The sequence below is a fragment of the Tachysurus fulvidraco genome, chromosome 17 (assembly GCF_022655615.1).
Source record: "Tachysurus fulvidraco isolate hzauxx_2018 chromosome 17, HZAU_PFXX_2.0, whole genome shotgun sequence".
NCBI lineage: Eukaryota > Metazoa > Chordata > Actinopteri > Siluriformes > Bagridae > Tachysurus > Tachysurus fulvidraco.
In genome coordinates, this window is record NC_062534.1 from 18648600 (window position 1) to 18671987 (window position 23388).

At 38.3% G+C, this 23388-nt stretch overlaps 2 protein-coding genes across 5 annotated transcripts; one reads left to right on the forward strand and one right to left on the reverse strand.

Annotated features, from left to right (window-relative positions):
- Positions 1–159: 159 nt before the first annotated feature.
- On the reverse strand, positions 160–23025 carry ubxn1 (UBX domain protein 1). Of its 4 annotated transcripts, none has more exons than XM_027135200.2 (10): positions 22926–23025; positions 4173–4232; positions 4039–4092; positions 3844–3962; positions 2572–2647; positions 2299–2490; positions 2161–2212; positions 1647–1769; positions 1379–1556; positions 160–504 (listed from the first exon to the last, which is right to left on the reverse strand). In XM_027135200.2, exons 2-10 carry the CDS (start codon positions 4229–4231, stop codon positions 464–466), a joined length of 894 nt encoding a protein of 297 aa, XP_026991001.2. In that variant the 5' UTR covers position 4232; positions 22926–23025; the 3' UTR covers positions 160–463. The 4 variants fall into 4 exon arrangements, with proteins under 4 accessions (XP_026991001.2, XP_026991003.2, XP_026991005.2 ...); XM_027135202.2 differs by lacking the exon at positions 22926–23025 and adding an exon at positions 4902–4981; XM_027135204.2 differs by lacking the exon at positions 22926–23025 and adding an exon at positions 4701–4882.
- On the forward strand, positions 9117–20113 carry ehd1a (EH-domain containing 1a). The gene is made up of 5 exons (XM_027135199.2): positions 9117–9872; positions 13919–14016; positions 17606–18018; positions 18270–18434; positions 18674–20113. The coding sequence occupies exons 1-5, from the start codon at positions 9475–9477 to the stop codon at positions 19202–19204; spliced, it is 1605 nt and encodes a 534-aa protein (XP_026991000.1). The 5' UTR covers positions 9117–9474; the 3' UTR covers positions 19205–20113.
- Positions 23026–23388: the final 363 nt, after the last annotated feature.

The following is a 23388-nucleotide window of genomic DNA, read 5'->3' on the forward strand; positions in this document are numbered from 1 at the left end:
AATGCCTGGGAAACAAACCCCCCCCCCCCCCCCCAACCCCCAACCATGTTTAATGTTTACTTGCATTTGTTCTTTTTATGCCTTTTTTTCATGAATAAATATGTCTATTTTAAAAATGTTTGCTTGCCATCTTTAAGTAAGACTGATGCTTGTTCAGACTGTAATGGGTAAGAGCATTTTATTTACAGTGGCCAAAAAACATATTTATTTCAAAGGTTTTAAGACATAAGTAATACACAGCAGAGTCACTGAAATAAGGATGAGAAGCAGAATTTTGACTGTTGACTTAACTCTGCTGTTTGTCAGTGCCAATATATATTTTGTGTTACCCATTAAGGCCTGTTCGACTGCGTAAACGACCGACAGGTATAAAATCAAATCCAGTTTATGATTGTAACCCGTTTTGTCTTCTGTTGACCGTATGAGAAAGGGTGGAAGAACGTTGATAAAACTATTCGGCCTTTTACTTCTTTGCAACCACAAGCACAGCAGAAGGCACCAAACCTAAGAAAAGGGAAAACAAGGCCTGTAAGTGAAACAAACCCCACATCCAATTTATCAAGGAACATAAAAGCTACTCCAAAGGTCAGGCTTGAGGGAGGCTGAAGGGAGCACAAATCACATCATAATACAAAAAATCTATATGGCTTTATACTTCCTTATTGGATCCAGATGCCCTGACAATGCAGTCTCTTGCTACAGTACAAAGTCAGATTTTTATATGCGGTCAGGTTACAAATTATAGAAGAAAGGCCACAAAGCATCTTAAGGTATTGAGCCACAACAAGCATTTAGAACAGCTTTAACACATTTTAGCATAGAAGTCTCTGGAACCTTCATGAACCTTTAATGATCTCTAATCTGCTAAAAGATATTCCCTTAATTTGATTTGATTTGATGCTGCGGCTGAAGAACGCATTGGTCTAAAATCCTGCACATGTTAAATAAGATTGGCGCCGTGTTACAGTGAAAGCCCTAACATTCGATTTTTATCACACTATTCAGTAAACTTTACTGCTTTGAGTTTAGGAACAACCTGTTCAATCTGGTTTTATACATACTGTGTGTCAGTGACTTGCACAAACACTTCAGCATTATAACTATGACAGTTGCTTTACTCCTGATTCATCTACTCTAAAAGCAATGGTTTATCCTCAGTGTCTGCATTAGCTCCCAAAAATAAAAAAGTGATTTTATATATATATATATATATATATATATATATATATATATATGAACCTCTAAAAAAGAACCTATTAGTAAACAGGAGAAAAATGTCTGACTGCATTATTTGTTAAAACAATGCTATCGGTAGTGCAAGAAGCATCATAGCCATGAATGCAAGTAGCTTAGAACTCCTCAAACAATTTTTTCTTACCCAGCTCTTGTAGAGGTTTCTCCATGTCAAGGTCAGTGTAGACACGGCGGGGATAAGGAGACAGGAGGGTAAAGTCCTCACCCTCAGAACTGTTCATCTGCACATACACTCGCACTGCAGCCAGAGGCTCCTGGGCCTTAAAGACTGCCATCAGTGCAGAGCCATCCAACAGACGAACCTAATACAGGGGAGGCAAAGTAGGATGTCTGTTGTAGAACACTTTACAAAGACAAGTCTAAAATAGACAGAAACTTCTGAACATATTTACCTGTATCCGACATTCATCGTAGTCTTTCTTGGCTGGGGGAGGGCCCTGGTTCTCAGTAGGAGACTGTGGAGTGGCCTCAGATAGAGGAGATGTCGAGGCTGTACTCGAAGAGCTGCCGCCAAACTGAAAAGACCACATGTAATCAGTCTAAACAGGCAATAATGTGTGAGTATTTTTTTTTAAGTATATCTTTTTTCATCTTTTCAGTTGCAATTTTTTTCGGCTCAAATGTTAGCTCCACCCCTTTTACCTAAAAAATCAACTTGCGTGTTATACGTAATTTCTAGAAGTCCTATAAACTTCTAAAATGTTACAATCAGCACCATTAAATAATATTAGCAGAAAACCAAGAAAATCTGTGTCAAGATATCTGCCAAATGCATACTAAAAGTAGTACTGCTTGGTTTTACCAACCTAAGCCCTAAAATATCCCTGTGATTGAAGTGGAAAAGCAGGAAGCCAGCTGCATCTCACTGGTCAACTAAACAGGAAATTAAATCGGTAAAATAAATACCTTGCGTGCTCTCTCTTCTCTGTCGCGTGCAATCTTCTCTTTGACTCTTTGCCTGAAAAAGATCAAACACCAAATGAGAACAGAAAAGCTACACTATAAAGATCTTTGGCACAGTTCATGATCCAATGCCCGCAGTACTTGGCCATTCTGTCCTCCATTTTCTCTCTTCTGCGCTGTTCAGCCAGCTGCTTCATTTCATCGTCCTGCAGCTTCTGTCGGACCTGCTGCAGCTCTTGGCCATGTTTTCTCCTTTGTTTCTCCCTCTCCACCTCCTCCTGTCGTTCCCGTTCTCTCCTCTCCTCCTGCTTCACCCTCATCAACTCCTCAAGCCTAAGCATTAATGGAAAACTTCAGCAAATTTCTTCAACACATCTTTTACCCAAAATTGCAAACCCTTTTCATGTCACTAACCTCTTTATTTGTTCTTTCTTTTCCTCTTCTGTCATTGGTCGTTTGCCATCTTCCATTTCAAATGTCTCTTCAGCAGCTGGGTTTCATATATGATGAAACCGAAAAGCAACAAACAGTTAATTAGAGCACTAATAAGCAATATTAAATAATTACGCCTGTGAGAGGTTCAGCTATTCCAATGAAAATGTAGTTGTTTCAATTAAAAAATATATATTAACTTACTTTTACAAAAGCTTTTTTTTTTAAATTAACAACAACAACAACAACAAAAAAAACCACCATAGCCTGGCTAAAATTTGCCAAAAACATACATCAGTCTCCCACATGGAAAATTGTGTTATGGTCTGATAAAACCCATAACATCATTATGTACATCATTAAAATAACACCATCCCCACATTTAAGCATGGAGGTGGCACCATCATTCTTCAAGACTGCCTTTCCTGAGCTGGAAATGGCTTTAATCAGGGTGGGGAGAATAATGAATAGCTACCAGATACCAGTCAATTTTAAGGCTTCTGAAAAACACTTATAATTTCACCTTCCAACATGACAATGACCCGAAGCACACCCACAGATTAACAAAAGAATGGCTTCACCAAAACAAGATCATGGTTTTGGAATAATCCAGCATTAGATTAATAATTAGAGTCCAAATCTAATTCCTGAAGAGAGCTGTGCACAGGATATGCCCTACCAATTTGACAAGGTTAAGTTGCTAAAGGGAATAATGGCAAAATATTGATAAGTCAAGATGTGACAAACTGATTAGATTTTATCACAGCATTCAATCTTTTGTGGGTCAAAGGTGTTTCAACTAAGTATTAGATTAGGGGTGTACACGTCATGCAATCAATTTATTGTACGATCCCCCCCACACACACACACACTAAAATGATTCTTATTTTTCACTTAATTTACAACAAAGGTGGAAAAGGATCTGACAGGATTTATCTTGGTTTAAATTTTATATTACAAAAACATGCCATTTTAACAGGGGTGTGTAGATGTCTTATATCCACTGTTATGATACAGGCACTGCTTAACAGATGTGCTTGTCAAAATGCATCGTTTTGGTTTATCAGATACAAACGTGCACTGCAAAAAAAAATTTATCCAAAGTATATTGTGACAAAATTTATCACCAGGTCATTATTCTGTTTTCAGTCAATATGACTACGTTTTGTTTTACTTCATTCTGAAATTTTACAAGAACGTACAATCAGACTTAACATTTAAAACAATGCTGTACAGCCATGCAAATGCTCTTACATTCAGTGGGTTCAGAGGCAGGCTGGGCCAGGCTTTCATGTTCTGATGAGCCTAGAACATTCCCTGTTGGTGGCACGTACGGCTCATCTATGTCTGGATCGTTCTCGTGTTCCATCAGCCTTGTGAAAGACAATGAGGTGAATGAAAACAAAGCTACAACAATGATCATTACAGCAGTGACTCCATTGCACTTACCAGTCCATAGCTCTCTCAATGCCCTGGTTGCCAGTGTGTGCTACAGCCTTCTCCCTTTCACAGCAACACAGGAATTAATTATTAGTGCAAGAGAATCATACAATTCATCCTAGCCAGCAAAACTGATTACTTACGCTCTGTTTCTTTCAAAACCCATCTCCAGGAGGCTTTCTAACGTCGTGTACTCCGCCATTCTGTTGAAAATAAAATAAAAAATAAACAAATAAATATTAAACGAGTTTATTACATACAACTACAGCATCTCTGGGTGTTGGCATGATTTAAACCTACATTAACTTCCCTTGTCTAATGTTTACCGTTAACTATTTATACGATTTGATAACTTAGTAAACATGAAACATAACCCCCCCCCACACACACACACACACACACACACACACACACACACACACAGGACAGTTAGTAAAGTATAATGCCTGTTTTTTTTATTGCTTTGTTAGCAGGTTAGGCGAGTAAGTTCACTCAATAGTAAAAACTAAATGCTTACATTAATGTCACACCTTTTTTATAATCTTATGCCTAATACCACATATCAACTACGCCTCATCAAAAATAAAAAAAATAGATAAATAGATAAAAATAAGGTAAATGCTGCTAGCTAGCAGAGAGCTAACCGGCTAACCTGTGCATTGTCAACCAACCTCCTGGATTCATAACCTAGCTAACAAGAGCTACTGATAAACTTCACAAAAACCTTCACATATCGGGCCGCGTTGCATTTTAAAAATACAAGCCAATCTTAAATATTAACTTTATACAAATATTCCCAAAGTGCTATAATCACTTAAACCGTTTTAATGATCTATTAGCCATGTTAGCTAGTTAGCATAACAGTTTCTTACATAGCAGCCCTCCCGTCCTCACACAATTACGGCAAATCAACGGGGACAAACTGTCCAAAAGCGATTCGCTTTGGGAAACCAAGAAACCAGAAACCAAGCCTGAGATTTTTAAAGTCATCTCTATTTACTCCATGAATGATAGTTAATATAATATAATATAATATAATATAATATAATATAATATAATATAATATAATATAATATAATATAATATAATATAATATAATATAATACGAAGTGGTAGCATAGTGTTTAAGGTGTCAACTGTTCACCAGAAGGTCATGGGTTCGAATTCCAGGTCCACCAAGCTGCCACTGCTGGGCCCCTGAGCAAGGCCCTTAAGGCTCAGTTGTATAAATTGTAAGTCACTCTGAATAAGGGTTTGCTAAATGCCTGAAATGTAAATGTCTCATACAAGTTGATTACCACTAAACTGATGTTTGGTTAGTGTATTGAGTAAGGAATAAAACACAGGGAATGCTGTTAAGGAAAATAAACAACAATTAGGTGTTGTTATGGAGTTAGACATGAAGCTGAGTTACATTATCCACCCCAAGCTGATTATTTGTTTGTTTTTGTTTTCTGCAGGACATGTTTCCTTCCCATACCACAGTAATTTGTAAACAATTTTAATTAATTCAAATACTACTTGTAATTTTTAAATGATAAAACATGCTGCACTATATGACCAAACTCACGTGGACATCCGATCATCAGACCCCTATGAGTTTTTTACCCCAAATTGTTGCCACAATGTTGGAGACACACAACTGTACATGATGACTTTTTATGCTGTATGCATTACTAAGTTTGTGTTCAGTGTCCACCATTGAAGTGAATTAATACTTACGATAGTAATTATAACGTTTTAGATCAGGTGCATTAATATAAACCTGTGATTTGTTTTTCTTCCAGAACTATTGTCAGTGCTGCTATAATTCAAAAAATAATCAACACCTTCTGACCAAGTGCCAAGGTTTAATGTATTTGTAATAAACGTTGCAAACCTGGGTGCAGAATAGGGAGTGGGGTTTGTTACTTATTGAGAGCTTGAATGTGTAATAATCTACTAACCACTGCAACACTCAGCAAACATACAATAAGGAACTCAGGACAGTTCACTGAAGGCTGTCTATCAAAGCTGTTCTCTCCCAATTTTTTTTTTTTACTTCTGCTCTTTGTCCAGATTTTAGCCACTAAAAGCAACTCGGTCAGCTTACATGTAGACATTTGTGTTGTTTTTTTATTTGAACTCTTTAGAAACTGAGGACATTTTCTGCTACCTATATTATTATCATATAAACTGAAAGCTGTAAAGGTATGTGGGAAATTTCATTTGAAATAGAATTTGGTTTCATTTGGTTATAGAAAATCAGTAAGAATTTGTACAGTAGTTGTTGAATAATGAGTTAATGTTCTTCATGTGGGGAAAAGGTTTCACTAGAAATACATCAGCTTCGAAACATACAAGCTAGTCCGCCTTATAATTTACAGTGAAAACCCATTTACCATTTTGTAAATTCTGTGAACCCCAATGTTACATTAATTAAAACAATTTCTTTAACATATTTTAAAGCCTGCTGTTACGGGGGTCAAAGTGCCTACATTCAAATTGTTTTATTACTGGAGCTAGAAGTTGGTAAAGTTCATGGTCCAAGTACTGTACTTGACATACTGAGGTCACAGAGCAGATAGGCTTGTTAGACATAGAAGAAGAAGATATAGAAGAGCAGGTGACACTGCAGAAGATCTCAAATAAAAAAGGAAAAAGAGACATTGGAAACCATTTACTGAGTAAGTAGCAAGTTAAAATGTTCTTCATGTTTAGACTGTTATCAATGGCTGTGGTCATTTTTTTGCTATTTTGGTTGTGTTCCTATATTTGTTAAACTTTTATGAATGTATACCAGATGACCTCTATCTACGAGCTGCATTTGCAAATGCAGACACCATTTTCAGGTCCAGGTGTGGTGCTCGCTGGATGTAACAGTCTCTCCATTTGGAAGATTTCTAAGTGCCAGTGGAGGAGCTGTTACCTGCAGAGAGTCACCAAGAGCTGCCCCAAGAAGCCACAGGCAGTCAGCAGTCTTCAAACTACTAATAAACTTATAAACTACTAATAAACTCATTAAAAATAAAATGCAGTGTTTGGGTTTTATTGTAAGATTAGACTTTTGATACTTTCACTATTATTGATGTGATTCGTATTATTGGTTCGTATATTATCTGGTTCCTCTGGGTTCTACCTTTGTTGAAAGCAGTGAAATGTTCCCGGTGCTTTTGGTGTTCACAATAAAACGGTTTTCTTCCTGGCCTGGTAATTTCAGCACCGAAGGGAACGATGGCTCTATTATGTCTGTTGCATTCACAACAACCTGGAGCTGAACATGCTCAAAACTGTGGAGATGATAGTAGACTTCAGGAGAAACTCCCCTTCCCTCCACACCACTCACCATTGTAGACAACACTGTGGCTGCACTGAGTCATTCAAGTTCCGGGGAATCTCCCAGGACCTGAAGTGGGACATTGAAATTGATTCCATTGTGAAAAGGCCCAGCAGAGGTTGTACTTCCTTTGTCAGCTGAAAAAGTTAAACCTGCCACAGGCTCAGATGACACTGTTATTGAGTTGGTTCTGTGCTCTTCTATAACTGTTTGGTTTCGGTCAGCCAGCAAATCAGATTTAAGAAGATTGCAGCGGACTGTTAGGACAGCAGAAAGGATCATTGGTGTTCACCTCCCCAACCTTTAGGACTTGTACAAATCTGGAGTGAAGAAACGGGCAGGTAACATTACCTCGGCCACAACCTGTTTGCACTTCTACCTTCAGGAACACGCTGTGCACTAGAACATCTAGTCATAAAAACATTTTTTCCCCATGCCATATCCAGCTCAAGCAGCTAATACAGGGATTATTAGCTGTGTTCTGCAATTCATTCTGCAATTCATTCTCCATCTCTAATTACTGTCTCTTTCTCAAATACTATGTACAGTAAATATGTAAATCCTTACTATTTAAATGTTTACTGTTCTCATGCCAGCTATGTATATATGTATGTATGTATGTATGTATGTATGTATGTATGTATGTATGTATGTATGTATGCATGTATGTATGTATGTATGAAAGCGCACCTTAAAAACCACATAAAAATTCTTGTGTGTCTGCACACACTTGGCGAAGTAAGCTGACTCTGATTCAGATTCTATTAGCATTCTATCACCACTTTATTTTTGAAATTTATAAATCATGTGGACCACAAAAAGTGGTCTGAGTTCATTTGTTGGGTTCACATTTGCAGGAAACACATTTTCACACGCACACACACACACACACACACACACACACACACACACACACACACACAAACATATATATTTCTTATATATATATATATATAAGAAATGATGTAAAAAAATATATATCTAATTATAAATAAAGAATATATATATAAAGAATATATATAAAGAAAAAATAAATAAATGGAAAAAAAGAATTCTGTGTGTGTGTGTGTGTGTGTGTGTGTGTTTAAAAATTATTTTTTTCCCCATTTATTTATTTTTTTCCATTTATCTACATTACTGAACCTTTACAGTTATAATATAATTTAATTTACACATCATATTGTGTTGCATTAAAAATGACGTATTTTTAGCACTTTTAAATAAATCGGCATCGTTTAACAAACACAAAAGCAAGCAGATAAACAGTGTAGATCGGATTTGCATGTAATTTGCCTCGTGGACGCGAGAGTGCAGATGTGACAAGCAGCAGGCGAAACACGTGAGGGCGCGTGCACCCACTAAACACACCCTAACACATGGATTTGACACAATTAGGCCGCAGAATGCACTTAATTTCAAGCTAGCCGATCAAATAAAACACCACAACACCTTGCTTTACATTTCAACATGTGAATAGCTAGTATAGTACAAAATTATTGTTGTTGTTGTTGTTGTAATCTGTTAGCATGTTATCTGGCATGCTGCCAATGCAACGTATAAAACGGAGCAATATCAAAATATGTTACCAAATATAATAATAAAAAAATAGTATACCACATTCGGTCTTTATTATACATGTAAATTGTGTTTAATTGCATTAAAACACGTTTTTACAGCTAAAGACAGACAATATGTAGGAAGACCCCAACCTGTAGCTATGATACATATTTAACACGGAAGTGTGCGGTTTATGTGGACTTTTATTATGAAATGAAGACTTCCGCTTATCTACTTCAGGCGGAGTTCAGTTGGCGCAGTTTGTGCCTCATAACCAACAGAACGACTTTTGTTTTCGTAGAGGAAATAAAACTGGAAATTCGCGGCCACAGTCTCCAGATTGTCCACAGCTTCACAATCTAGGATATTTTTTTAAAAAACAGAAGTCTGTAGTAGATGAACTTTGGTGATTCATTAACAGCAGGGAGGTGGCAGTAAAACACGGGCGGAACCGCGTCAACTTCACAGCAGTAAAGTCTCCTGTCTGTCTGTCTGTCTGTCTGCCTGAACAGCGCGTTTTTACACCTGTTTTGTCCGAAAGATTGTAGTAGTAGCCTATTTTTGTAGCCACCATGTTTAGCTGGTCCAAAGGGAACGGGAAGAAGGAGCCGGAGCTTTTTCAAAATGTCTCCGAGGGGCTGAAGCGCCTGTACCGCCACAAGCTCTTCCCTTTAGAGGACACCTACCGCTTCCACGACTTCCACTCCCCGGCGCTGGAGGATGCCGACTTCGATAATAAGCCCATGGTGCTCCTGGTCGGCCAGTATTCCACCGGAAAAACGACCTTCATCCGGCACCTGATGGAGCAGGATTTCCCCGGGATGCGAATAGGACCAGAGCCCACTACGGATTCCTTCATAGCGGTAATGCACGGCGATCAGGAGGGGATCATACCGGGCAACGCGCTGGTTGTGGACCCGAAAAAACCCTTCAGAAAACTCAACGCATTTGGAAACGCGTTCCTCAACAGGTAGAAATCAACAGACATGTTTTATGTTACTGATCCACCACATACAACCTCCTGACTGCGTAATGCACGTCATTGTCCCAGTACTGGAAATCTATGGGCTAAAGATCAAGTTTAACACTGATACCCCGTGGGTTTAACACTGTGAGCCTGTTATTCTGTGATCTGATCTAACACTTATCATGTAATCCAGTAATCTGGTTTAAAAACATGATCTGATCTAACACTGATCATGTAATCCAGTAATCTGGTTTAAAAACATGATCTGATCTAACACTGATCTTGTAATACAGTAATTTGGTTCCACATTGTTATCCTGTAGTCTGGTTTAAAAACATGTTCTAATAAAACATCTATGCTAGAGTGATTGTTAGTTATGGCAATAGCTAAGGTAATACTCAATATAAAAACTCAAGGTGACCCGCTGCAAGCAGCCACCTGTAAACATTCATTTGGAAAATAGCTTGGTGTTTAAATGTCAGAGATTTAGTACCTCTGAGAAAAAGGGTACTTAACTGTCAATGGGATCTTTTAGTATGTATCTTTAACCTTTGAAGATTTCCTCTTAAAACTAATTACAGTTTACTTAAGCACTGTCAAAAAGTTTTAATGGTATGCTTTTTCTTGTGTAAGATGTGTAATATATACTCTCGAACATATCAGAAGTGTCGTGTTGTTCCACGACAGTCTGTGGACCAGATGAAGTGGTTCTGGGCCAGGGTTGGGTTATTACACATTTGCAATCAGGGTGTGTTTGGGATTCCCGTCACTACAGCTCCATATTCTGGAAAATTTTTGAATTTCATTGTATTAAAGTTTGGCACAGGTACTCATTGGTGAACCCATGATGTAACCTTGTTAATGAATAATCTTTTATTAGGAAGTGTTTAGCTTCCATGTAATTGACACCCCATCAGTGAGGCATAGATGTGATATTTCTGAGCATTGGTTTGGATGATGGTATCCCAGATGTTCTCAGTCTATTGGGTCATGTCTGTATGGTGAATCAACAAACATTCACAGAAACTCATGCTAACATTTACACATACTGGCTTATTAATATTAGCATGACTAGAGTCAACCTTGTGATAATGATTAACCAATGATCTAGTGAGAAGCCACACAAGTTACTTTAATTTATGTTGCTGATAAACTGCATCCTGATAACACATCTGGCCACCAGCCACCTCCAACAATAGCAGCTTCTGACTGTGAAGTACTGAAAGTGAAACAGTTGATCTGTTCTCCTGGTAGGGGTTTTCCAGCCCATTTTGACTTCAGGTGCCACAGAAAAGGCCCAGATTTTGTCTTAAATAAGTGTGTTTAAATTTGACAATACTCTTCCTCACATGTAGTGTTCCTGTCTAGTTTCCTAGACTTATGAGGTGATGACGAGTCACTTAGACGAGTCACACACAGAAAGGTCAATGAAAAGCCGCCATTATTTAGTGACATACTCATACTAAAACTCACATACACACTGGTAGGTGGGACTATATGTTATCTAATGAAAAGAGCTTGTCTAACCCAAAAGCAAGAATTTCGAGTACTCCGTGTCCTGTCCAGTCAAGGGGATTTAACATGGACTGATATTAGATTTTCTTCTCGAATGAGGCAGAATTAACCTCATTTATTACCTTTAGATCAACAGAAGCTTCTTTTTTTAAATGTCTTCATAATATACTTTTTGGTATTTCACAATAAGCCAAAGCCTCACTTGGGGGCAGCCAAGATTTCACTATTCTGATGTTTTTCATTACATTTCTGCTTCTTCATTCAGCCATCAGTCAGTTGTTTCTCAAAACTAAAGATAGCGTGAATATGATAAACATGATACTTTTTTTGGGAACTGACACTGCAATATATCGTGCAACTGCCAGTAAAAAATCTACATGTGCTGAAGCAGGATTTTTGTCCCCAAACAAAACATGCATTAAGGCAGGTTAGTGCATGGGTTAGTTCTTGTTGTGGGTGTTAACTGTCCTTTCCCCTGACCTTTAATGGGTGAACTCCGGAGAGAAACGTCACCATCAGCCCTGTGGAGTTTAAGGTCGGTCAGAAGGAAGAGTGAAACAGGAATTAATTTACCTAGCCTGCACTTTTGTGTAATCACTTTTTTGTTTCCTGTAATTGCTGTATGGCCCTCATGTGTCAGTGCTTCTCTTTTATTCTGTGTCTGATCCCTATCATTCTCTAGTTACTGCTTACCTTGCTGGAAGCATGACTGGGCCTGAACTACCAGGCTTTCTTAAACTACACAACACACACCCACAGATCCTTGTTCAGAATTACTGTATGAAACAATCCCTAGTTACAGGGTGTTTTTTTTTTTGCTTGGTTTCTCTGCTGTTGCTCATAAAAAAAAGTCTCAAATTTGTCATTTCATTTAAAGCATGCAAAATCTTCACTAGTAGGTTAAATCCTTGATTTGCTTTCCATTTACTTTCTTTGTAAGAGCTGTATCTCCTACCGTAATGCCCTTATGCTTAGTGTATAGTTCCACTGTACATAACGTCAGGTTTTTACTCTAAACACCTGCCAATTCCCACCCACTGCTAGATCTCCCCTAAACACCAACAGAGGAAGGTGATGACTGCTCTGTACTCCAGCGTGTGCATTTATGTTGCAGCGCAAAGATGGGGAATTATGGGCAAGCATGGCATGCAGAAACATGCTAGGTTACGTCTTGCCATAGAGGCAGGTGAGCGTAACTTCAGCGCTGTGCATCGACTGGCCTTCAGGTGAAAGCTGATTGATTGACAGGTTGATTTGGTTGCTTTGCATGAAAGCAGTGCGATGAGTTAATGTGATATTCTTTAAATGCTTTTAATAAAATTCAGATTGATATTATTCAATTAAGAGTAGCACTGCTTCAAATATGTCTCAAGAGTAAACACTAAAATGTTAACAATAAAGTAATCAGTCTTATTCTTCTCGCATCCCTAACTGCTTTTTGAAAGTTTTGCCTCTTGTTTTTTTTTTCTTTTCTTTTTATTTCTTCTTGTGGTTTGTTTGCCCCAAATGTACGTGCTTGTATTAAGTGCAAGTATGACTTCACCCTGTGAGCGTCTTGCAGAAATGCTCTTGCAGATGTATAAAATGAGACCTGAAGGCTTGCACATACTTCCTCTGAGATATGAAAAACAACTTCCTATGTTCATTTTGAGGCACTGCATGTTCTCCAGCAGGGTTCTACACTTGGAGGAAAGCAGTAACTTTGTTTCACACGCATAAGCTCACATGCAACCAGAGACACTCTGATTAACTAGGAAGTGATAAATGCCGTTCCTCCCACTACAACTAACGTTCTCTCACGGATAGGACCGAGGCTTTTCTGTTGCACAATTTGCAAGGATTTTCAGCTGTTTCAGAAGAATGTTCTGGCCGAGTCTCATTCGTTATGACTAAGCTTGGCTTGTGCTTTGAATGTGAATTCGGAATGAGATTTAATTCAGAACAGAGTAGCAGAACAAAGGAAGGGTGTGTGTATGTGTGTGTACTGTATGTATGTGTATTTGTGTGTGTGTGTTTGTGATAATAAGCTTGATGTTTGTGTCTCTTTTTTAACTTAACGCTTCTTATAGAACACAATGTAAACATTTCATCGCAGGAATGTCTTCTCTAGGTTGTGCCAGTAAGCTGATATTTGACATGAACAAATAAATTATGCTTAAGATTCTAGTTTGTGTGACAACATGAATTTTCATTTTCTCTGTCTTGCACACAGGGAATTATTGTTTGCTTTGGACAGACAGTAAATACCACTTTGAATCCAACACACACACACACACACACACACACACACACACACACACACACACACACACAGTAAATGTAGCACACTGTAACAGATATTTTATCTTCTTTCTATCGTATTTCTTATGACAGAAGATTCACAAACTCTTACAGTAGTATTATGAATCATGTGATCCATGTGTGATTGAAACCGACCTTGGGCAAACTCATCAAACCTGTTTTACAATTTTTATACTTTTTTTCCCCCTTCTTCTCCTTCTCCTTCTCTCTCTTCTTGCTTTCTCTTTCTGTAGGTTTATGTGTGCTCAGCTGAGGAACCCTGTTCTAGAGAGTATCAGTATCATCGATACCCCAGGCATCCTGTCGGGGGAGAAACAGAGGATAAGCCGAGGTCAGCGACTCCCCTGGGGCAGATTTCTCTCTGGATTTCTTTTTTCTTTCTCCCTTATGTTCTCTCTCGCAAAGTCTCAACATTTGGAGTCACGGTTAATCTAATTTATTTCCCACACAGTCGTCTTTAGCACAGTGTGTAAAACAAATGTGTGGCACAACAGTGTGTTTCTCCTCTGTGACTTTCAAAACCACAATGAACTATATACAGTAAAATGCTGCATTTCTCAAAAAAATGAAGAAGAAGTGGTAACCAAAGCAGAAGCAAAAGTCCCTGAACTCCATCAATCCACCGCACACTTCTTATGACCAGGACACACATGCCATAACACTCATTTAGAGGGCACTGCCAGGGGAATATAAGAGGATATTAAGTCACTAAAGTGTAACCACATGTTTGACTTCTCTTATTTTCATATCATAGTGAAAGTCAGAGAAAGCAGAGAAACGGCTTAATTTGATGACGGAAAAGCTTCTTGTTAAAGTGTATTATATTTAGTTTTCACAGATCCAGCCTGAATTCACACACACACACACACACACACACACATACAAAAACACATATGCATTTTACATTTCATGCATGATTTTAGTAAGACATGTGCTTGCATAGCAGCATGTCTTGTGTGTAGCTAGGGATTTCCCCGTTGTTTACGCCTTCTTTATAATAATGTACCATGACTATCAGTGGCACAGTGACATGCTGTATGTTTCATATCTAGTTCTTCAATGTTATTTCTACGAACTGTAGGCTGTATAGATATCAGCACATCACACTTTACACTGCCTTAATGAGCAACTGCTTTAATTGTATTTGTCTAGAGCTATGAACAACGTTGGCACGAAGCAGCATTACAGAAATCCGGTTGTAAATTTAAATCCCTAATAAATATGCCAGAGGCGACTGTGACGAGGAAGAACTGCTTCAAGTTATGTAAGCAAGCTCAAAGAGAACTTGTCCTCTTCAGTGTGACACCGGATAGTGCGGATAATAAATCTCTACGGTACACTGATGTAGAAGAATAGAGATTAATAGTAAAGGATGTTCAGTATTTCAACTTATTTTGAATAGCAGCCCTGGGATGTGCACAGGAAAGTCGTCAGATTATTGTAACAGTAAGGCACAAATCTACCTTATACAGGACAGATTACCGATTAACACTGAGGCCAGGGTGTGTCTTTGGCATAAACCGGCTTTTGGGAAGTGCACGGCAGCAGAAAAGGAGTCACAAGTGTAGTAAGCTTCCAGAGCTTCAGGATAAATCAGGCAAGTCAAACCGGATGAGAGGCGACAACAGTAGACGTTTCTCAGAATCTGGAGAGTCAGAACACACGTACAGCTTGACCTGCCTTGCTATAAAAGGTTGCCCACTCGCTACCGTTCCAGTGGTTTAACCCGATTAATGTTTAGCTAAGTTTGTTGACCTCTTTTTAGAATATCATCACTCTCAAATCACGTGTTCCATATAGCACTTGAATAGCACTTTTAGCTTATTTTTGTCCACCAGAGAAACTTCTTCTTTCGTGGGTAGAGTTATAGATCAGTCACGTGCTCTCTGTCGAGATCTGGATGGTCCACTGTTTGTTTGTTGGCAGAAACAAAGAGGTCTTCACTTAGGTCATAGTAACATATTGCCTTTTTTAGGTGCACTGGTCCTTTAAGAATAATACATAACCACAAACACAGGCGTTACTCAATCAGATGTGTGAGAGTTATGAAGAACTGTGAAACTCTTAGCATTTTCAATTCAGTTCTTTATGCTGCTCAGTAAAGAGGTGCTTCGATACACATTTGGTTTGGATGTTGCTCCAGTCATGATTTCCTGTCAGTGACCCCAACCCTCATCCGCTATGATTGAACCAATGCAGAGTTTGGATTCTCTCGGGCCTGTTTGAGCTCACTGTAACCCTAAGGAGGAAATGGCACATCCAGCTGCAGCAGTTTGGGAGCTGACATGGCACATAATCAGTGCTAGCATGACTGACTTAAAGGGACTGCACTCAAAAGGTCTTTGTGTTCAATCCTTTCCTGGAGTTAATGTTGTAACCTCATACCTTTGCTGCATTTTCCTTGTTATGGCTGTTTTATTTATTCATTACCACAGTCTGAAACACTTGGTGTTTGACTCATTGAAGCATGATTTGTCTCACTGTGGCACACTAGTTGTTGACATCTTTTTCACAACTCGCATTGTGCTGTTGCTTTCTGCTGAGGCGTCTGTTTGTGACAGATTTTAGAGTGTCTACAGGGGACGGATTGTGGGCTTCAGAAAGAGTGGTTAATTCTACTGATTTTTTTGTTTGTTTTTGTTTTTGTTTTTTTCTCCAGTCTGTTAGTCATTGTTTATTAAACATAAACATGTTAAGGTTATTGTGCATGATTGACACACCTAAGTAAGTTTCCACATGAAAATGAATTTATTAAATCATTGTTAATTGTCTCTAAATGGAACTCAACAAAACGAAATTGGTGTTAAAGATCAGGGAAAAAACCCTTCCAGGTTCCAGTAAACAAACATGTTTATACACGTAGTAATTTATTAAATATGCCTAATTTCTAAAATAATTATTTGTAAAATAAATGTGTACTAACAGTTGAATTATGGAGTTAAGAGTCCCTTTAACGGAACATTTTAAGTGAGAAAACTTGCACTCTTCTGTATTTCTTCACTGGATAACTGGAATCATCGTTGTCTCATGGAATTAAGATGGCTGTTTGGCAGAAAGTTTTGTTTCCATTTGAACCCCTGACATGCCCTCATGTTTACTTTACTTTGCTCTCGCTCACTCACTCGTGCTCTCTCTCTCTCGTTTTCTGTCTGACTCTCTTTCTCTTTCACAAACACACACGCGCGCGCACACACACACGCGCACACAAAAAATGTGGTAAGCAGAATCTCTGAATACGTGGCTATGTTTTTGGCATTTAACACCAGCTGCAGTCTCCTCAGATCACATGGCAGCATTTCTAATCAAAACCATAATACATTCCCTTCTTTTTATTACCATATGGCTCACTGCCTTCAATGCGTGCTGTCTTTCCCTCACCGTGAAACAGATGCTGCATTGTTTTACTTTGCTTTGTGGGTTTGCTTTATTGTAATTTAAAAAAAATGTTCAGAAAGCTCTAGTTGGCTACTCACTACAAAACGGTCTGTCATCATTGCAGCCAAATGCGTCACCTCTACAGCCTATTCTGTTCCACTGTGTCTCAACTGGTTTACTGTGACTGTGCTGTTCAATGCAGGGATATGATTCTCCATATGCCCTGGAGGATCACAGCACAGCAACGTTTAGCTTTCAACCGCACTTAGCATATTTTGATTTAACACGTGAGTTAAAAGCTTTACGGATTAAAGTAAAAGGTTTAAGGTTAATACTCAGGGTTTAAGTACACCAATAGGCAGTATAGAGCTCAAAATATTAGTAATAGTGTATATTGCAAACATGTCACTTAATATTTGACATTATTACAATACACAGTATACATCCTAAGTGCTTACGAAGTCACAGTATTCCTATATCGCAATATGTCCTTGCCCTCATTAAAGGTTCATCACTGATTAACCTTTTCCTTTGACTTTTTGTAGGATATGACTTCGCTGCTGTACTCGAGTGGTTTGCCGAGCGAGTGGACCGCATCATCCTGCTCTTTGATGCCCACAAGCTGGACATCTCAGACGAGTTCTCTGAGGTGATAAAAGCCTTAAAGAACCACGAGGACAAGATGCGTGTCGTTTTGAACAAAGCCGACCAAATCAGCACGCAGCAGCTGATGAGGGTGTACGGTGCCCTCATGTGGTCGCTAGGGAAGATCATTAACACCCCAGAAGTGGTGCGGGTCTACATTGGCTCGTTCTGGGCGCAGCCTCTCCTTGTCCCAGATAACAGGAAGCTGTTTGAGGCTGAGGAGCAGGACCTTTTCCGAGACATCCAGAGTCTTCCACGGAACGCTGCCTTGAGAAAGCTGAATGATCTGATTAAAAGGGCACGTCTTGCCAAGGTAAGGAAAATAAGCATGAAAAATTTTACTCCTGGTTCTTATTACTGAGTCTGCATGCTGAATAGCTGTGAGGGGGAGGAAGAGAGAAAGAGAAAGAGCTGTGGATCTGCATTATTTGTTATTTGTTCTATTTAACTGTAATCTCAACAAGTTCATACATGAGCCATTCCTCAGCTGCCTAATCTTTCCCCCCATTTATCACAGGAGGTGGTGAAGCATATTAATGTCATTGTGTTGCTGATTTTTCACAGGTTCATGCTTATATCATCACCTCTCTAAAAAAAGAGATGCCCAGCATGTTTGGCAAAGACAACAAGAAGAAAGAACTGATTGCCAACCTGGGTGCCATCTACGAGAAGGTCGAGAAAGAACACAACATTTCTCCAGGGGACTTCCCAAACCTCAAGAAGATGCAGGTAACGAGATGCATCTTCACTCATATCCCAAGAAAGAAACTAGTCCAAATATATAAAATATAATACACAAATTACTTAAAAATGTATTTCTTTTAATGAGCTTAACTAAACTATAAAGCTGTAATTTATGCTGTTTTCTATTATGTTCAGTTATTTAAATATGGCAGATTTTACTGTTTACAAAATTAACTCATGAACTGAGTAGTTAATAACACAATGCCACTTATTTCCCTCTACAGGACCTCCTGGCTGCTCAAGATTTTACCAAGTTCCCCGCCTTAAAGCCCAAACTGCTGGAGGCTGTGGAGGACATGCTGGCCAATGACATTGCCAAGCTCATGGCACTTGTGCGCCAGGAGGAGGCGGCCATGCCTTGTCAGGCAGTGAAAGGCGGAGCCTTTGAGGGCACCATGAATGGGCCATTCGGCCACGGTTATGGCGAGGGTGCTGGTGAAGGCATTGATGAGCTGGAATGGGTGGTAGCTCGTGACAAGCCATCTTATGACGAAATCTTCTACACTCTTTCACCCATTAATGGCAAGGTGTCAGGTAATGCCGCCAAGAAGGAGATGCTGAAGTCCAAGCTGCCAAACACCGTACTCGGCAAGATCTGGAGCCTGTCTGATGTGGACAAAGATGGCTACCTGGACGATGAGGAGTTTGCGCTGGCCAACCATCTAATCAAAGTGAAGCTGGAAGGCTATGAGCTGCCGGCCAAGCTGCCTAATCACCTGGTGCCCCCATCTAAACGTGGGCAAGAGCAGGAGTGATACTCTGGAGCACCCCATTAACTCTTCAGCTATGGCTTGTTTCAGACTTTGACTTCCCCAGCCATTCCAGGATTTCTTCCAAATAGCAGCAGCTTTCATCACTTCAGCTCACAGCATTTAATTAAAGTAAAACAGTTAGGGCTTTTGAGAGACTCTTCTAGTTGCTGTACATAAGGCTTTTGCCCCCAAATTTCTTGTAGTCTAGAGAAGCAGGTAGCAATATTCTACTGTCATTGTGTTATTTTTTTGTTCAATATGTTTTATGTTTTATGACCATTCATTTCCTCAGAGCTGGATTTTTTGTTTTTGTGGTATCTTATCCATGAAAATCTTATCAGCAAATCTTTGACACTCCACTGGGTTATTAAAAGGATTCCAAGGGTGGAATATGCACAAATGAATATCTGGAATGGCTTTGGATCCAAAGACTGAACCGAATGTCAGAACAAAATAAGCCTGTAAAAGACGGGGTTCGGATGTGTTTGAAAACAAGACACCACTTTCAGCAGAGGGTTGTTGGAAAAGATTGGAAAATGCGCTTTGCTGGTACTAAGGCAATGGATGGACAGTTTTAGAGGAGCATGGGCCAGGAGAAATTAAGGGTTACTTGGGGAAAAATTAATGTGAAAAATATATACATATACAGTATATATATATACATACAAATGATAAAATATATCCCTATTCATTGTTTGCAGCCTTAACTTATTCTTCTTTAAATCTGTATTTTTATATGTTGAAATTTGACACTATAAAGCTTTCTCTTGATTTATGTTCCTGCCCCTAAAGACTGTCCTGCAATTTCAGTCTTTTTTAATAGGTGTTGGGATTTCATATAGTTTATCTCCTCTTATATCAACTCTGCTCTTACTCTGATTATTAAATAAATTGATGTTAATGAAAAACAAACTTCCTGCCATTCGATTGTGTTTTTTTAATGATTGTATTAAACCTTTTTTCCAACCCTGATGCCACCGTGCCACCATATGGGATACCAATATGCAAAGGTATACACCAGTGCCAAAATGAGAGCCATGCGCCAGTGACCTTCAATACGCAAAAAAATTGTAAGGTTAGTTGCCAAGGACTTTAACTCCCAGTACTTTCAGTAGAGTTTCCCATTCTCCAAACAGTGATCCATTATTAGCCCCAAGTTCACTGCTGCAAACATACCAAGTATCCGTGTGCCTGTAGAGCACCAAATATGGCAGCTTAGGCTGTGACGGTCTGCACTTCTACTTTTACTTATGTCAAGGCTCTGACAGTTGTCAGCTTTGTATTTGAGTTTTCCAGACTTACTGTCACGCTCACTCACTATGTTTGTCATGTTTGGGCATGTTTCAGTGCTACTCTGCTGTAATGAAAGGAGTGGGGAGTGCTTGTAGTGTATTAGCAGTAATGTCATAATGAGACATTTTTCTCAGGCTGCTGGAACTTCTTTAATGGCACTGTGTGACCTTGAAAGATCACTGAAACGCCATACACTATGCTTACATGGCACCAATTTTTATTTTTTTTTATAAGTATTATGGTTATTGAATTGTTCTGGTAAAGACCTAAGCTGATAAATGTCTTTTTTATTATTATTTATTTACTTTTTTTTTTCTTTTTTTTTTTATGTTTTGAAGGATCGAGGTGGAACACAGATGCCAGCCCAGGTTTTCAATACTGGCCAGGTGGTGGCACTAACCATGAGTAATCACTCTTACACATGCTCACTAAGGACTTTCCTTCTCTTTCAGTGAGATCCCTAATAAGATGCAATTATTTTAGCCTACCAAAGAGTCACTGGCATTTTCTTTCACTAAACAGTTTATTTTGGTACAACAATATTCTGATATTGTTCAGCTGCAATTCTAATTAATTTTGATTACAATTAACTCCAAGTGTTAATAAAAGGAACATAGGCTCAGACACTGTCAACAAACTACACAAACAGTGCTCAAGTGTTTATTAGATGAAATGTTAGCCTGTCCAAATACATTTTGTTATTAATGTTAGTCATTCGAATATTAAACATACCAAAACACCATTAAAAATGTCTATGTATAAAATCAGATATGCCCTTTTAAAATCGTTCAGTCTTTCTGCTTAGCTACAGCTAACTCTAGCTACCTTGTTATTTTTCTGAGTTATGTTCAGTTTAATGTAATAATGTAACTAGAGCGAGTCAAGAATGCTAACAGACACCTATAATCATCAAATAGTAAATTATTTACACTAGCAACATTAGCTAACATTAACATTAGTCTGCTGACATTAGTCTATTTAATAAGCTAAAAATTAGAACTGACAAACAGCAAATTAAGGTCAATTTAAACGTTAAAGCAAATGTCCGTGTTTTGGTGCAATACATGTTCTACACTGTAATTAGGATACTATATTTAGCTTCCTAACATTCTGTACTATCAATTTCTAACACTATCCAGTGCATTTAAACTGTACTTCTATCTCTAAGCTTCATTATGATGATTAATATTCAGATCTACAGTAGCTAGACCAACTGCTGTAAGAGGTGAGCTGGCATGATTAGAACTGATGTGTAGATTGCTGACTGATGAGGCCTTTGAAAACATTAAGCTGTTGGGTAACTTTTGGTCACAAGAGACTGTGGTAGGTTCTTCACCAAAGTAAAACCGACTTAAACTTTTCACAAGTAGACTAGAAGTGTGGGATGACTAAACATAGCCTACACATACACTCAAGTAGACGCAACACATTTCACACATAAGTGCAAAGCAATATGCAAAACTTTACTACAAGCAGACTATAATGCACACAACCTGTTTAAAAAATCATTAATTAAGATTAATGTTTTTGTTAAACAGCATGATTTCAAATAATGTAAAGTTATACATATCTATTTGAATAAATTAAATGTTGAAATGTAAATAATATTGCTTATTCGATAAAAGCAGAAGATTGTACATCCTATATTACCAAAAAAGTCTGACTCTTTAAACACTTTTCTTTTGACATCATAACCCTTGATAGAACACATTATAATACCAAAAAATTTTATATAAGGTTTTGCTATTTGCTAATTCCTGCTACTCTACCCTTTAATTTGCCATTGTTATTTTCCTCATTCCCACTTTTGTATTGTTACTATAAATGTTTTGCCAACACTGTATCATCTTATTTACCCTTTATCCTCACTCTACTCTTCTCCATATAGGTTTGCTCATTACCTTCTTCATCACTAAATGCCCTTTCATCAACACTATACTTTATTTGACGTTCAGTAGAACAAAGAGGGCTATAATGCAAAAATAGATGGATAATTCTATCTATTATGCTTACAAATGCATCACTTGTATGGCTTTGTAATAGCTTTATTAATGCCTACTTGATTAAATGGTCATTGTTAATAGAGAAAGCAACACGTGCAAAGAAATAATATTCAAATTGTTTCCAAGTGCATCATGTGCATTTTTTGTGTTTCTTTAGGTTACTAATGGGTCCATGCTTTCTGAAGAAAGGTTCTTGTTCTTGCAGGACCAAAATTGTTCATGTTCAACACAGTGCCATAGATGGATAATCATTATCCCTTTTACCTTTTATGACCTCTTACACGGTAAAGAGTGACATGATGGTGTAGTGAGTCTCCTTAGTTCTTCATTGAGCTTAGGTTTCATGTCTTTGTGCCAGTAAATAGATTATCTGTGCTAAATTACCTCTAGACGTGAATGGGGTTTGTGAATGTATGTGAGCACAGTACCTGTGATGGACTGGTGAGCCAATCAGGGTGTGTATCGGATCCCGACAGAGTAAACATGTTCGTTCTAGTTGGCTGTCTGCTGACCAGCCTTTTGAACTTTCCCTCCTGCTCATTATTACATTCCAGCACTCTGATTCTAGAATATTCTATGTAGGTTGACAGAATTTCCAGTAAGTTGCTAAGTGGGGAACTGCAAACCTTCAAGTACCCTTGAAGTCTACAACTCCTCATGAATGGCTAATCCTGATTATACATATTGGCATTTAAAAGTTTAAATAGATCTAAAATGCAAATCTTCTCAGCCATCCATTAAAAAAAGCATTATGCATGTGCTTAATTTGTTAGCAGTACGATTAACGGCTTAAACCATTATGATCACATATTAAAACTATGACGCAGATTAAATAGCATCTTGTAGCCACAATGTAAGTGACAAGCTTTCTAGACAAAAAAAAATGAACGC